Below are 16,153 nucleotides of genomic sequence, written 5' to 3' on the forward strand. Positions count from 1 at the left end.
AACAGAGAGGAAATCATTAATTCAAATTCATTCTAATGCTAGCAGCTGTATATTTAATAATGGCACAAACTACATCTGCCAACACTGCTGGTAGCTGACATGCGATGGAGAGGAGCAGTGAGGAAGAGCAGAGTCTGAAAGCGATCTAACAAAACTAACGCCACACGCAGTTATTACCTTTTCTTTCTTTTTCTTGTCTTGCTGATGACCAATAAGACAAGGAAGGACAGAAGGATGAAATGAGATGAAAAGGAGGAGGAAACAGTCGGATAATCGAAACTGTTAGTTATTCTGAGTGAACGCTTCAGTGAGGTGTGCATTAGGACAAGACAGACAGATTTCAAGAACAAAACTGATGACATGTTGATCACACAGTTGGGATTTACAATATATCAAATTCAAATTGATATTGCAGTGTGAAAGTGTGTCGTAGAATACTGCTGGAGGAAACATGGATCTGAAGAGTCTAGAGATATTCCTCCTTTTGAAGCGGGATGCTTAATGTCATAGTTGGTTTTAGTATTAATCACTTCTTTGTGAGCTCTTGATATCAGATAAAATTCAATCCATCCAGTTTTTTTTCTTCATCTTCAATACTTGGTGACAACAGCACTTGAATTCTTCTATATTAACCTGTACCTGCTTATTTATGGGGAAATAATATGTGGGAAATAATACCTTCATGCTCCACACTGCAGTTTCTTCATTATATTTTAAAAAAATCTCGTTCTGCAACAGAAAATTGATCCTCTATATATACTCTGGGATACTCAAGGATAGTGTCAGTGGTCAGAATACTAATGCTGAATATGGGAGGAGGGGGCAATAATCCCACTATGAAAGGTGCTGCATTCTCTATGTGCAATTTCAATAGGAGGGGCTCACATGCACTAACATGGACTTACTGCCAGACCAGCTGCCAAACATGCTACAGAAACACATAACAACAAATAAAAACACACACAGAAGGCACCATTACTCTACTATCTCTTTACACAGATAGTTGTGTTATTCCATTTTATTGCTATATTTCTGTCCAAAATCTTGCGTCCTCCACATCTAAGTGATTGTCTGATTGTGTTTAATCTAGATGTCCAATTCCTAAAAAAAAAGTAAAATCATCAAACTTTGTCAAAATGCAGAAACTGATGAACTCTTATTTCAGTGGATACATGAAAATATCTGTCACATGTCAGAAAATCACATGTTCTGATTCAGTAAGTATAATGAGGGAGCTAGTTGTAGCTGTCAGAATGTGATTTGAAGTTGGTGAAATACGGGATTTCTTGATCGGATGTTAAAGTACCAGTGTCCCACCGATCGATATTGATCGTGTTTTTATCATAGAGCCATTAGAATTCAAGCTTTTAAATTTTTGTATCTGACAAAGCAGTGTGTCTTGACTTTTTTGAGAAATTCGCTCCTTTTTGAAGTGCAGTGGTTGCCTACTTGTACAATCAGAGCATCTATTTGATGGCAGTCAATACTGTGAAAATACTACATGTATCTCATACTGTTCATACTGCAATTTAGCCAAACGTGCATGTACATTTATCTATCTTTATTTTATGATCTGCTATTGTATTTATATATGTAATGAGTTTATACCACTCTATTCATACTATAACATAATGTGTATATAATGCACTTCACTGCTCCTCCTGCAAAACTGTGAATCCAAGCTAAGCTCAAGTCATGTTTTTGCCAGATCCAAGAATTATTACCTCATTTACTTTGTACTCCATGATAAGTATAGCTGTGTAGACATAAAAAGTAAATCTGTGCGTACATTTCACTACTGCAGTATCAGCCTGAATGATTAAAATATATTTTAATCCCAGTATTTCTACCATCTCAGTGCAAACCTGTATTTGGTCAGATCCGATGGAGGTCTCTGCTTCCCTGTGGAGAGAAATAGCCGCTGCCGTTATTCACTATATACGACTTTTTTATGCGATTTTCATAATAATTTTGCTGTCGATAATCTCCAGACGAGCATCAGCTGCTCCACAGCCCTCTTTCACAGATCCTTACTCAGATGTGCTCCTCTTCTCAGAGAAAACCCTGAGGATGAACTCTCCCTCCTGATGGGCTTCAAACGTTGTGGGGATGATGACGTATTCTCCCGGAGGCAGACGGAAACGCTCCGTCACCTCCCTCAGGTTGATGTATGTTTTGCATTTCGCCTTGGAGGCTGTGTAGAGGAAGAAGTCCTTCTGCAGATGTTGATTCTTTCCACGCATCTACGGATGAAGATATTGAAAAAGGTTGATGAGATAAAAGCTATTCATCTAGTTAAAACTCAGTTATTCACAATATTATTAAACTGCAGAAATAATCTGATGTAGAAAAAATAAGGTGTTTATCAAGTAAATATGCCAAATATTGTCTGTTTCTGGCTCTTCAAATTATATAAATTGCTTCTTTTCTCTGTTTTATGTCGCTATTGATTAAAAAAATCGATGGTTTTAAACTAAACGGCAGGCAAAATGAAACAATTTGAAGATGTCTATTTATGCCCCAAGACATTTTGTCCACATATTAATAAGAAATTATATTATTAACTTTTTAAAAATTAAGATTCATTGACTGTGAAGTCAGTCATGTCATTTGTACACTCAGTCAGGTTTACATCGTGTAGAGGTTTCACAGAATCTTGATCAGCCACACTTTGTTCTGCTTTAATCAACATATACTGCTCTCCAGAAATGTAGGTCTATTAAAGGAAAATGTAAAATAAGATCCTTCTTGAAGCTGGACATACCTGCTTCGGCACCTGCAGAGACACAGAGGAAATGAAATGTCAGATTACATCCAGAACATGAGTGTCATCGCCAGATGAAAGCTGAGGTGTTTGGTGTCATGCGATCACTACCTCGTAGATGGAAAATCCAATGGTAAGGAACCTGGCCCCTTGATGTCGCTGCATCCTTCGTCCTTTCTGCATCAGAGCCACCACGACGGTGCAGGCCACCTTCTCGTCCTCTGGGTCATCGTCCTCCTCGTACAGCTGCAGCCGATACTGAGGGTTCGTCCAGAACGTGTCTGCAAAACACAGATAAATCTGCATGTAGTAGCATCATATGAAAGGAATCTAATTGAAGAGGTGTCAAAACATGAGACTTTTAAAGGATGAAGTCAAGCCTTACCTGGGAAGTTCCTACAGCCGCCTGCAGAGCTTCCTCTCACCCAGCGACCCTCATTGACCGACACCGTCCAGCTGTGTCTTTCATCTCCTTGCAGCGTGTCGGGCGTCAGGTTGCACATCTCCAGCTTGGTGAAATTCTTCTTGAACTCATCAAAGGACATCCTAGAATATGAAAGAAGATGATTGTAGGGGAGAAATTGTCATGAATCAGGTGTGTCCTACTATCTGCAGCTGCTTCGTCTAGGTACTGCTGATGGTTACCATTATTATTATGTTGTTATTATTATGGATTACATTATTATAATGTTCGGCTATGGCAATATCATCTATAAAATTGCCCCAAAGTGTCGTTTATCATTCAGCCATCCATCTTGCTACTGGAGCACCTTTCTCCACCCTCCATTGTGACCTTCACAAACTGGTGGGTTGGCTCTCCCTTTACACCAGGCGACTCCAGCACTGGCTTTTCCTCATTTACAAGACCCTCAATAGCTCTCTAACTGCCTACACTCCTCCCATAACAACTACCACCTGAGGTCCAGTGATCTCATAACACTCTCTATCCCCAAGGTCCATCTTTGGCTGAAATTCCTTTCGCTTTGCTGCAGCAATCGATTTGAATTCCCTCCAAAAATCTCTGAAACTATAATCTCTTCTGTCACTTCACATTTTTAAGCAGAAGCTGCAGCAGACCCTAGCTGACCGCTGTACATGCTGACTGTTTTCACTGAATTTCTAGCAATAATTTAGGCTGTTTAAACACGTGTGTGTCCTTTTTTGTAGACGCATTTTTTATTTGTTATCTTTCTTCCTGCTGGAGACGTTTGCCAGGTTAATGGTGTGGATAAGTTTATCCTGCATCAAACACACTAACAAATATCACTTTTCCTATAACTGCACTGGTGATGTTGTTAAAATGCACCACGAAACATGTGATGAAGTAAAAGTTACAGTAGTTTTACTCACCAGAACTCACTCGTCTCTACAGTCTGTTTTTTTAGGTTCTCCTTGTCTGCAATAGAAATGGTCGACCACTCATTGGAACTACGGAAAGATCAAGCAACATTAATACATCCAAGAGCTGCTGCATTACAGGATTAGTGGTATCAGTCCTTTACAGTATAGGAGATTTATTACACTGGTGGATGCAGACTAATCCAGCATCACCAGAATATATATGAAGCAGTTATTATTTGTAAATATTACATCAGTAGGTATGTTATTAGGACAGATATTTTCCAGGTCTCACTTTGCACTCCAGGGTCCCTTCCAGAGCACCCAACCCCAGGGATTACGCAAACGGATCAGGCGAATCCTGGTGTCCTTTGTAACTTCATCACACTGGAAGCAACAGCAACAACAACCCCTGTTAGGCCAACTGGAAATGTCTCGCAAAGAAAACCAAATCTGCATTTAAGCTGACAGTTAACTGCACCTCTTCCAGGCCGATGATGGAGTAGGCGTGACCTCTGACCAGGCCCTGCTCGGTCCGAGACTCCAGTTCACTGGCAGAGAAAACCTGACGGACACAATCACGTTTCAGAGCAAACACAAAGTCGAGAATTGAGAATTTATCTTTTGTTTGACAGTTTCAAATGGCTCCCTATGACGCAAGTTCAAAGATGTGCAAATGAGGCAACTATATCAAACTTCAAGCTGTAATTCAGCTGTATATTTTATGCTATTTCTAAATTTATGTGCTGTTCTCCTTAACATCCACCACTTCATCACAGCTAGAGTTGCATTTTATGTCAGTTTAGATTTCCATATTTCAGTCATTACATGGTTTATACACAGAAAACCATCTTTGCTGAGCTGCTTTTACATCACACTGTGTGACTTTTCAGTGTTTTCTTACATCTATGGAGCAGCCCATCAGCGAGCCTCTCTCCAGCGCCTTCCTCATGATCTTGAACAGCTCTTTAGGTGCCTCGGACAGCTCAAAGAACTCGGTAACTCCACCCGTGAAATCCTCCATGGCTTCCAAGGTGTTGCCCCCTTTCAGAGCCTCATAAGACCCGTGCAACCTGAGAGAGAGATCAGTCATTTTTGTCAGTGCGCTGACATGTTTGTTCTCCGAGACTTTTTCACAGTCAGTCTGCAGCCAGTTTAGGCAACATGAGGACACTGGAGTTGTATGCAGAGTTGGTGTGACTACACTGTGAAATTTATGTCTTAATAAGTTGTTTGGTTCATGATTAGGGGATGTCGGATGTGTAATGGGTTCAAAAAGGGTGAAAAGTGGTTACCATGATGGCAATGGAGTCACTTTCCTTTTGTCTGTGACTATATGAATAAAAATATTCACTAAAACAAGCGAATTTGCATGTAAAACTCCTGAAATGATTGAATGCCACACAAGAACTGAATGTTAAAGTTGTTTCAGAGTACGGATAGGAAATCTGAACCACATGATGTGAGGAGCAGCACGAGTCTAGGAGACATTAATAGACTACTTACTTGGCATAAGCTTTTTCCAAGAGAGCGCTCCAGAACTCGTTGGGCCTGAAAGATTTGGTGAAAACCAGCTGGTTGTTGCAGGTGGGAATGCGGTCGTCCACGATGACGTCGATCCACTCACCATAACGCCAGAACTGATAGATAGGTAGGTAGGCAGGTAGATGGATTTGTGATAAATCTGGACATTTTTAAGCATGTTTCACATATGTTGACACGGTCTCTGTTCATTGTAACCTCATCAGATGTAATCTAATCTGTACTGAGTAATTCAAGGTAGTGGTGGAAGGTAGCCAAGAACATTTGCTCAAGTACCGCACTGATTTTGAGATACTTTATGCTGCTTGGTCACTTAGAGTTTCAGTAATGAGTTACTTCACAGAAACAGGTCCTTTATGTAAAATGTAACCAACAAACACATATTATTATATCAAATTATCCAGTAGTTTACAGTATAAAGGAGTTAAAATTACAAACCAATCAGTTTTAAGTTTTTGCTTTTGCTTTCTATTATTTATATATATTACTTTAGCTTATATGTATATTATATATTACTTTTTTGTTTATTTTTTAATTACATTACAGCGTAGTTTCATTCTAACAGTAACAGTTGTAAGTTTCACTGAAGTATATATTCACAGATTGTGAGAATTCTTTCATTTTTATGTCACAAGTTCCAAAATATTGATTTCTAACCTGGAAGTGGAAGATGCCGGCGTAGTTTTCAGTGAAGCTCTGATCAGGAGGAATCACTCTGTAGAGCAGCTTCTCATTCAGAGTCAGACAGGCGATGGCAGCCAGCAGCCAGCAGTCACCTGTCAGCAGACATGAGGGATGAAAACGTTCATCCAGGAATAACATTTCACAGAGTTGTCACAGATTAAAGCCACATTGCTGCAGCGGTCAGAGAGATGAGTGAGGCTCATGCTGGCGGTTTTCTGGCTTCAGTCGATGTTATTGATCTTATCTTCTTCCTCAGCCGGACCATTTCTGCTAGTAAGAAGCTATAAAAGTCGTCTTTAGTTAAAATATATTTGACTTTTTGCACCACTGAAAACTTTAGCATCACTTTGTTTTTATTGTTTTGTTTTTACTTATTATGCCCAATATGTAGGTTAAAACACTTTAGGATAATTCTGCCTCAATTTACTAAATGAAAAAAAAAATTAAATCATCTCATGTTTAGAAGAATTGTTTTCCTGTGCATACATACGCTACTGTTCAAAGATTTGGGGTCACCCAGGAAATTTCATATTTTCCATGAAAACTCACACTTTTATTCATGTGCTAACATACTTGTACAAGGGTTTTCTAATCATCAATGAGCCTTTCAACATCATTAGCTAACACATTGTTGATTGCTGATTGAGCCACACCTGGGATCAAGTGGCTCAGACTGAATGAAACCTCCCTCACTTCCAGCGTCTGGCTCTCTTTGACGGGAGCTGCTTCCTTCTTTAGCTCCAGAAGCCTGGTTTTGGGTTGTTGTCTTTAGTGCACCTTGTTGCTTGGATTGCGTGACAATAAAACCTTTCCTTTAGTCACCACCCTGTTGTTGTCTCCCCTATGTAGATATTCCATTAAAAATCAGCCGCTTCCAGTTAGAATAATCATTTACCACATTAACAATTCCTAGGCTGTATTTATGTAATGTTATCTTTACTGAAAAAATACTGCTTTTCTTTTAAAAATGAGGACCTTAATAAGTGTGTTTTTGGATCAATTTCTGCATTGTACTCTTTGTGTCAATCTGTGTATCACTGAAGTGTCATAATCTGAGAAGTAATGTAGCTTCAGTCCTATAAAATTGATATGTACATCTGGTCTTCACGGGTGCAATCCTGCTTTGATAGAAAACAAACTAGTTATGATGGTGCAATTTGGGTCAATAAATGTCCTTGTGTTTTTGCACTCGGATAGTCCATCAACCATAAGCCATGTGATTGGCAGAAATTTGGCACTAATATGAGCTTTAAGAGTGTTGAGCATGATCCCACCTAGAGGCAAACATTATGAGACAAGAATGATTGAAATTACTTTTTTGTGCATTTTTTGAGCAGGTAACACAAATGAAAACACTCCAATAGTGTCCTAGCTGGAAGTGTTTTATAAAACTATTACTGTGTTAAAAGAAACCGCATCATTTTATGAAAACTTAGCAATTTCGTCCACGTTCAAACTGATTTACTTTATGCATGTAATGTGATTTGAGGCAGAATGACCCTGTAATATCTTTTTACAAGTGTGCTATATGTGCTCATGTGTGAAAAATGTTCAAATATTACCCAGTTCTCCCTGGCAGATGTCTGTCCTGTTGGCTCCATCCACGATGAACTGGGGGTTTTCACAGATTTCCTAGAAGACAGAAATCGGTGTGAGGGACTTTTACACGTGTAGCAAAAATCTTTATTTTCTTATTATGAAATCATTGATGCACATCAGAAACGCATCTGGTTTATTGCTATTTTCAGTTCCCCGTGATGTCCTGAAAGACCACACACAGCGTCAGAGGACTGATTAGGTCATACTGCTCCTTAGTAGAAAAAGAAAACTCTGTCTGAAGCTTCTCTTTTTAATCCTCTGGAAGATGTTTCACCTTCATCCAAGACGTTTCTTCTGTTCTGACTGACTGACAGGGAGTTTCACATTCATCATTCATCTTTTATCCCCTTCAATGGATTGCAAAAATGTGTATTGGTCTAACAAGAAGGGCTTTACTGGGGATTCAGTATTGAACCTTTTCTTTTTAATTTAACACACTGTGTGAAAGTTGGCTTCAGATGTGAAATCGAATTCTTGCTTAGTTTTATTTGTTCGCTAACATTTGTTTGACATTTGAGAATTTTGAAATATTGTTTTAAAATGCCAGATTATTTGTCAAAGTAAATAGCAAAAGTCTAATTTCAGTACTGGTTAATAGTTAAACATTTCATTACGGATAATATGAGGACTCGATTCTGAAACTGAAAGCAAGTTGGATAAATTTCTCTGGCTGGTCGGGGAGCTAGTCCATGAAGCTCCGTCTGCATTTATTACATGTCTAGCAGGAAGCAGCTGTTGGAGGTCCTCTGGTTACGACCTCTGAACGGGTGATAATGTTGTGCTGACTGCAGAAGGAACTTCACCTCATAACTACATATTTTTGTTTAGACACTGTAATTAACTGCTTCTGTGGTTGACTACTGTGAATATTTTTTTACCAAAAAAGACCACAATTAAAGGATTATTTTTCTGGGTTTGTTGTCTGGAGTGCTACCAATTTCACCCTTAAATAAATAAATCAAACTTAAATATTCGAACAGCTGAAGCATAAAAAAAAACACTAATTCTGCATAAAATGCATGCTCTAGTTTTATTCTTACATGAGATTGTTTATATTATTGTAAATGGAATGTGTTTATGGTATTAAACGTGAGTATAACAGTTTCATCTATCAAATAAAAAGGAAATATTGTTGAATTAAGATGATTTGCAAATGGATTTAAACAGTCTTTTTGAATAAAAAAAAACACATTTTCTTTTTTATGTGAATTTTGTAGTTATTCAAAGTTACTAGGTTTTAGTGTTATTTACCCCAGATATGTAAACTTTATCTATTTTTATAATTGTGCTGTATTTCTAAAGTATCGAAAATAAATATGTAAAAAATTACTTGAGATGATTAAAGTAATAACAATAGAGATTTTGTTTATTTTTCCAGATGTCTCTCAACAATTTTGCCTTTTTCTTGTAAAATATTGGAAACATTCAACATATTAAACAATCTTAGAGGGGGAAACATTTAATTCACAATTCATAAACATAACCAAGACAATAATAAGAGGCAAAAAGAGTCAGAAAGGTGAGAACTAGTGTTCTATGAAAGTCTTTCGAACCCTTTTGGACAAGGAAATGCAGAATTATCAAGTAAATATGAACACAAAATTATCTTTAAAGTGTAGATTCTATTTTGTAAAGAAGAGAGGACACAGAAAGAATTGAATTTCAGGAGACTGACAGCAGTGAGTCTGTTCTGCTGATTTCCTGAACGACCATACTGAGGCGGTAAAGATGCAGACTCATGTTCCTAAATTAGAGCTGCTCCTCCGCTGACCTCTGGATGGGATTCATGTATCACTAATCTCAGCTCAGTGTCACAGGCTGCATTTGTCATCTGCCATTAAGCAGAAATAACCCTAAAGATTTATGTTACAGTGGATTTACAAAGCAGACATTTCAAAATAAAATGATTTTTACTTTGGATTTTGTCATTTGTGTTTCCTAGTATGGACACAAATGGATTAAAAACCACAGAATCGGATAACCCCATCCAGATAGTAGTAGTAGTGGCATCTCCCCTAAAGAGTGACATTAACCGTAGCATCTCGTCCAAACAGCGGTAAAAGTAGCCTACTGGCTTAAAATGTGACATCTCCACCAGACCGTGGCATTAACTGTGGCACCTCACAGTGGCATTAACAGTGGTATCCCCTAAACCAGGGGTTGGCAAGTAGATGTGGCTTCGGGCCAAAATGTTTGTTGTAAACAATCGAACAGCGGGCCAACCTGCGGGGGGGTGCGCTCCGATTCTGCGGCGGGGCGATACCGCGAGTAGCGGAGCTTCTACAGCTGATCGCCGCTGCTTGGGACACACGTCTCAATTCTGATCACAGATGTATTAAAAATGACTCTCGAGACACACACATGTTTTGCACACACTGTTGCTCAGTGAAATCTGGCTGGTACAACCGTGTCCGACCAGTAGCGCAAACGCGGAAATGCCCAGCAGCAGCCGACCACGCGAGTTTCGTGTTGCGGTGACGGACTGGCTTGGCTCCGTGCCAAATCAAATTTTCAAAATCATCTGGCGGGCCAGATATTATTCCTGACGGGCCAGGTTTGGCCCGCGGGCCGCCAGTTACCGACCACTAAACAGTGACATTAACCGTGGCATCTCGCCTAAACAGCGGTAAAAGTACTGGCATTAACCATGGCATGCTCCCTAAACAGTGGCATTAACCGTGGCATCTCTGCTGGCATCTCCAGAGACCCCTGGAAATGCCGCTGCAGCAGTGGCATCTCGCCCAAACAGTGGCATTAACCGTGGCATCCGGCGCAGTGCCACAAAAAGTGTCACTGCTCGCTGCCAGTGCCACAAATCGGACCTGCTGTCTCTCGAAAAAGGAGTCCGTATGAGTGAGAGGGATGTAAATCTGACCCGTGCAGCTCAGCAACTCTCTGTCCAAAAGGTAGCAACATCCAGCCACCAGCTCGTCACTTACCACATTAAATCTTGTTTGTTTAATCAGCGGTCTGCTTGTTGTGCTAAGCTAAGCTAAGCTAAGCTAAGCTAAGCTCAGTGATTGCTGTCTGCAGCTTTATATCATACAGTCTATGCTTTATATTAAGACAAATGTGAGAGTGTGTCATGACTCACATCAGACAAAGAAAGCATATTATACTGTTATTATGAAACAATTTCTTTACGACTCATTCTCTGCTACAGGTGAAGTTTTTACTCTGCTACATTGATGTCACATCTGCAGCCACCTGTTACACTTTAGATTACTATTTTTAAATACATGATTAAACCAGATTCAACAGCATGTAAAGTATCCTCGACTAGAATATGTGTCCCAGCAGTGCTGCTTACAGTAGAACTTTATGCATCAACATAATAATACCATACTTCAAGAAAGGGTTCACTTTGTAGTCTCTAGTAATTACTGTGGTATAATGTTGTAGGTTCTTAATCTTAATATTTAAATTAATTAGAGAAATGTATATAACAGGACATGAAACGTACTTTATATAAAATTGTGTGGGCTTAATTGTAACATTTGAAGTATTCAGGTCTGTATAAAATGCAATACCATAAATGCAAATAATATATAATGTTGTTAAGTAATAACCTTAAAATTGAATTTTATTTTATTTAGTAAAATATTTTGTATTTTTTAATATATTTTATTTTTAAAAATTTAATGGTAATATATAAATTAGTCATGTAAATCTGTATTTTATATAATAGTGTAGGGTTATCACCTCAATATTTAAATTAGTCTGACAAATTTGTATAATAAATTATTAATATTTGAATTTTGTAAGGTAAATTTTAGTATATATTTCTATATATAACCTTGCACAATCCTAGTCCTTAATATTAAATTGTTAGGAAAGTGCATACAGTATATATAATATGCAGAGTCTTAAATTTGTATTTTCTATAATATTGTTGGCTCTTAACCTTCATACATGTATTAATCAGGTCATTTTCTGTAATATATAATGTTGCAGGGTCTTGTTTCTCTAATGTACAACGTAAGCAGCAGTGGCCTGACTTTGGTTGGGTCACATTTTGAGCACACAACTTAAAATCGAAAGTATATTTTACACTGAGGTACTGCATACACATGGCTCTGGGTGACAGTTTGGTCATGTCTGCGCTGCTGTCAGTTAGTGTTTGTATCATGTGTCGGTGTGTTGGAGATATGGTGACTCAAGGACGCTCTTCATGCCGGACGGGCTTGACGTTTGCCAAACATCCCATTAACGGCGGCTATTAGGGAAACATGTCAGACCTATCTGCTGTCAAAGGCAAACTACTAAATCCTATTGGAATTGTGTAACAAAAAAAAAACCCCAGAAGTTGACGCTGAGTTTCCAGCGTGTCTCCCAGCAGCGTCAGAGAGCATCACCCTGTGTTGAGAGTCAGCTTTCTGAGAATGAAGAAGGTGTGAACCCACAGCTATGCACCACCTATGCAGCCACATCAACCCGACACCCCAACCATGTGTGGTGGAGGCGGTGATGAGATACACGGGGTTTTTAGACAAGATCCTCTATAAACATGTTAAAGCCTCTCTTCCATTAAGTGAAACCTGGAACCCACACTGGAAAAAATGTCCCTCTCAAAACAAGAAAAAAAAACCTTATTTCAAAGAATTTTTACCTTGAAATAAGTGAAAGAATCTGTCAGTAGAACAAGTGAAAAATGGCTTGGTAAGATTTCTTGACATAAGATATGATATTTAGAATATTGAGATCTTAAAATTAGCTGAGAAAACTTATTTTAAACTGTATTTTACCAGGATTGTCAAGCTTAGGTGTCTTAACCCTCCTGTTGTAATCATTTACAACACCAAAAAAAAAGGTTCCCATGTCTGAAAACAAATCCACAAATTCAGCAAAAAAAATCCCTCAATTTATTAAAATTTGCAAAATCTTCGTTTAGAAATTTCCTGAAAATTTTCTCTTAAAAGTTTTATTTTTTAAAAATCCCCAAATTTTGCAAGAAATAAAAATTTTAAAAAATTAAAAATATATGAAATTTTAAGTAGTTTCCAAAAATGAATAAAAATCTTCAAAAAAATCCTAAAAATATCTAAAGTGATTCCATATAGTATATCAGTAAAAGTTCTAATGTTTCTTTAAGAACATTCGGGGAAAAATCAACCAAAATCCAGCAAATTTCAGTGGATTTTGGTTGATTATAATATATAATAATATATTTTTTAACATTTATTTTTTCCATCAAAAAATGTTCAAAAATTTCCCAAAAATGTGGAAGTTTTCACTGTGAAAATGTTTTTTTCCCCACATTTTCAAACGTAAAACGAGTCAATTTGACCCGCAGGATGACAGGAGAGTTAAAACAAGATAGTTTCCAGATTGTCTGACTTAACAAGATATTTAAGATGCATTGTCTTAAAACAAGTCCCTCCATCTTGCTGAAATGTCACTCGTTAAGCAAATTTATCTTCCGTCAAGTGGGATGAGACATTTTGACTAAAAATAAGCCAAACAGATAGGGTAAGATCTTGAGTTTTTGCAGTGCAAAGCACACGATGACAAACTCACCGAGGGACGCTTCCACTCAAACTTCATTGAAGGTTTCTTACTGTAGAAAAGCGAGGAGTCGTTTGCAGGAAACAGCGGATCTTCAAACACAACCTTCTTCTTCACGTATTTATCTCGCAGCTCCAAAAAGGTCTTAAGGCGTTTGGCATCTTTGACGGCCTCATTCCTGCTCAGAATCGCAGAGTAGATGGAGTTTGTCCCGGCAGGAGGGTAGTCAGCTTTGGCATCGGGCCACAGTGATGCTTCAGTCTCAAAAAGCACCTTCACCTTTGTCTCTTCAACAAGAGGCACTTTGTCATTTTGGTTCTCGTCCCCCATCTTGTCAGTGAACTCCTCAGCTTTTGGTGTGAACGATAAACTCTGTAACCCTTCTTTCTTTTGCAAACACTGTGCATGAAGTTGCAAAACAGCCCCAAGAAACTTCCTGTAACCTCCCTGATCTTGATTCTCACTTTTAGTTCCTTTATTTGCTGGAAAATCAGCTTCTGTCACTGCTCACCAGCCAGACTCTCACACCAGCACTCACTGTTGTGTCCCAGGAGCTGCCTGCACCTAAATATAGGTCTGTTTAAAGGAGGGGAGGAGGCTTCTCATAGGGAGGGAGACGTTGACTTTGAGATCACCATTGCTGTTTAGGGGAACAGTCCAAAATCTCAAACACAACAGAATAAATATTAGGTCTGGACACAGTTCCTTAATGATCTATGATGAATAATACTGATGTGTGGGTCAAGAAAATCTAGAAAAGGAGTGATTTATGGGCACATGTGTCCTTCGGCCTCATTTCTTATTCAATATGAATCATTAGTTAGAGTTTATCATAAGCTACAAATCTGATAATTCCTTACTATATCTTTATGACAACCTTACTTTAATAAAACAATCAAATATCGCTTTAGTTAGGACAAGATTGACTGAACAAGTTGATTTTTTTTAGCGATTTCATCTCAAAATGTAGTTAGTTTACATAACTGGATAAAGAGGAGTGTACGTTCTATGATTACACACCTATCACGTATTTTATGGTTCATTCGGACTAATATTTTTATTCACTATGTCTTAACATTTCACCAATTATGTGCCAAAATAAAGAGAAATACAATTAAATGATTAACCAGTTTCCTACATAATCACAGGTCTGGCAGTGTATCGTAAAAATAAATAAATAAATGACTAAATAGCTAGTGATCTTAAGCAATTTCTTTAAATAGTCCCAGTGTTTAACAGATTTGGATTGGTCTGGTGGTGTCTGTCGCATTCAGTCAGCAGGATTCAGCATCTATGATCTCAACTATATTGACACCTAGTGGTAAAATAAACACTATGTTATTAAATTCCTTGTCAATGGTTGGTTGTGACTGAAAAAAAAAATTCCACCCATCATAATTCAATATGCAGTTGGCCTAATTCTCTGTCAGTCTGTGCTCATAGCAAATAGAAAAAGGAGGCGGTGGAGTGCAGGGTTGCCAGGTTTGAGAGAAACCTGATAGAATCTTGATTTGAGTGGAAAAGAAAGACAAGAGATTGCTATACCTTTGGACTAATGAGGCAAATAAAAACAACAAATCTTGTTATGTGAAAGCTGTGAGTTAAAATGATGATACATTGAATTGTATTAGGTGGAAAACAAATCACAACTTAACTCACTATCCTATAATTTTGACTTGCAGGTATTTGTGCATCAGCAGAGACTGACATCTGTGCTACCATGAAAACAGTCATTCAGGTTATATGTTCTTGGGTCATATTCTGCTGCTTAAATATACAAATAATAATAATAATGCTTTGTGTATTAATTTAAGGGCACTCTTAAAGAATCACATTTATAGTGTGTGAAATGTGTAATCCCCGACCATCTCTGATTCGCTTGAAACCTTTTTTTTTTTTTTATCATAAACTGTGTATGCTTAAAATGGTATATGTGACATTTTAAATGTCACATATACCACTTTCTGAGATTGCAAAAAAAAAGTCCATGAATCCACTCTTGGCAGGTTTTTTCACATTTTGAAATTTTAGACGTTTGGACAGACACTATTAAAGATAAAATTTTGAAATTTCCATTATTATTTGACAATAATGCCACTGATTCAGGATCTGTAATGTAGCACAACCAGAGCAAACAGTCTCTGATTACAGGTGAGTTAAAGAAAATCTGAAAAAATAAAAAATAAAATGGAGCCGTCATAACCATCTTAATATTTGAGCTCACGTTAATTTAAAAACAAATGATAATGTAGAATTCAACTAGTGATATTTTGTGAACTCCATTTAGTTGCATGTCAGTATTGCAAAACAAAACTTGTATAATATTTTAAATATTAAATACTTGGTCACAACCATGAACAAATATAGTTTTCATTTAACTTTCACAGCTGATTGAGGTATTACAAGTAGTACAAGTTGTTCCACAAACACTGTAATACTGCTAAATGGCTTAATCCAAGCAGAATAGAGTTCTAAAGGTTAAAAAAAGGTTCAATAATAAAATATTTTTTATAATTGTTATTCTTAAATCTCAGGAAGTATTTGATAGTATTTGAATATTCATATTTTATGCCATAAAGGTTTCAGGTAAATCAGAGATAGATGAGCAAAAAATGTTCTAAAAGTTTGATGACTAGAGACGACCCATTTGTATTTTTGCATCTGTGGTCTTTATGCTTTGTTTTTTCTTAATTGCAGCTATGCCTATTGTTTCTTTGCATC

The 16,153-nt window shown here is 37.6% G+C and overlaps 1 protein-coding gene across 2 annotated transcripts in view; it reads right to left on the reverse strand.

The window, feature by feature from the left end:
* The window catches only part of capn3b (calpain 3b), a 20,448-nt gene extending 5,965 nt beyond the window's left edge, over positions 1–14,483 (reverse strand). Inside the window, exons 1-14 of one of the 2 annotated variants that reach the window (XM_022207399.2) lie at positions 13,445–14,483; positions 7,891–7,960; positions 6,302–6,420; positions 5,609–5,742; positions 5,007–5,175; positions 4,584–4,667; positions 4,398–4,489; positions 4,115–4,192; positions 3,150–3,310; positions 2,876–3,045; positions 2,765–2,776; positions 2,035–2,243; positions 1,866–1,902; positions 178–201 (exon numbers count right to left, since the gene is read on the reverse strand). In XM_022207399.2, coding sequence (XP_022063091.1) covers positions 178–201; positions 1,866–1,902; positions 2,035–2,243; positions 2,765–2,776; positions 2,876–3,045; positions 3,150–3,310; positions 4,115–4,192; positions 4,398–4,489; positions 4,584–4,667; positions 5,007–5,175; positions 5,609–5,742; positions 6,302–6,420; positions 7,891–7,960; positions 13,445–13,762 — 1,677 coding nt within the window. In that variant the 5' untranslated portion in view covers positions 13,763–14,483. Of the gene's footprint in view, positions 1–177; positions 202–1,865; positions 1,903–2,034; positions 2,244–2,764; positions 2,777–2,875; positions 3,046–3,149; positions 3,311–4,114; positions 4,193–4,397; positions 4,490–4,583; positions 4,668–5,006; positions 5,176–5,608; positions 5,743–6,301; positions 6,421–7,890; positions 7,961–13,444 lie in introns of those variants that run through there. The other variant, XM_051960639.1, reaches the window with a different exon arrangement.
* Positions 14,484–16,153: the final 1,670 nt, after the last annotated feature.

Source organism: Acanthochromis polyacanthus, chromosome 16 (genome assembly GCF_021347895.1).
Source record: "Acanthochromis polyacanthus isolate Apoly-LR-REF ecotype Palm Island chromosome 16, KAUST_Apoly_ChrSc, whole genome shotgun sequence".
Lineage (NCBI taxonomy): Eukaryota > Metazoa > Chordata > Actinopteri > Pomacentridae > Acanthochromis > Acanthochromis polyacanthus.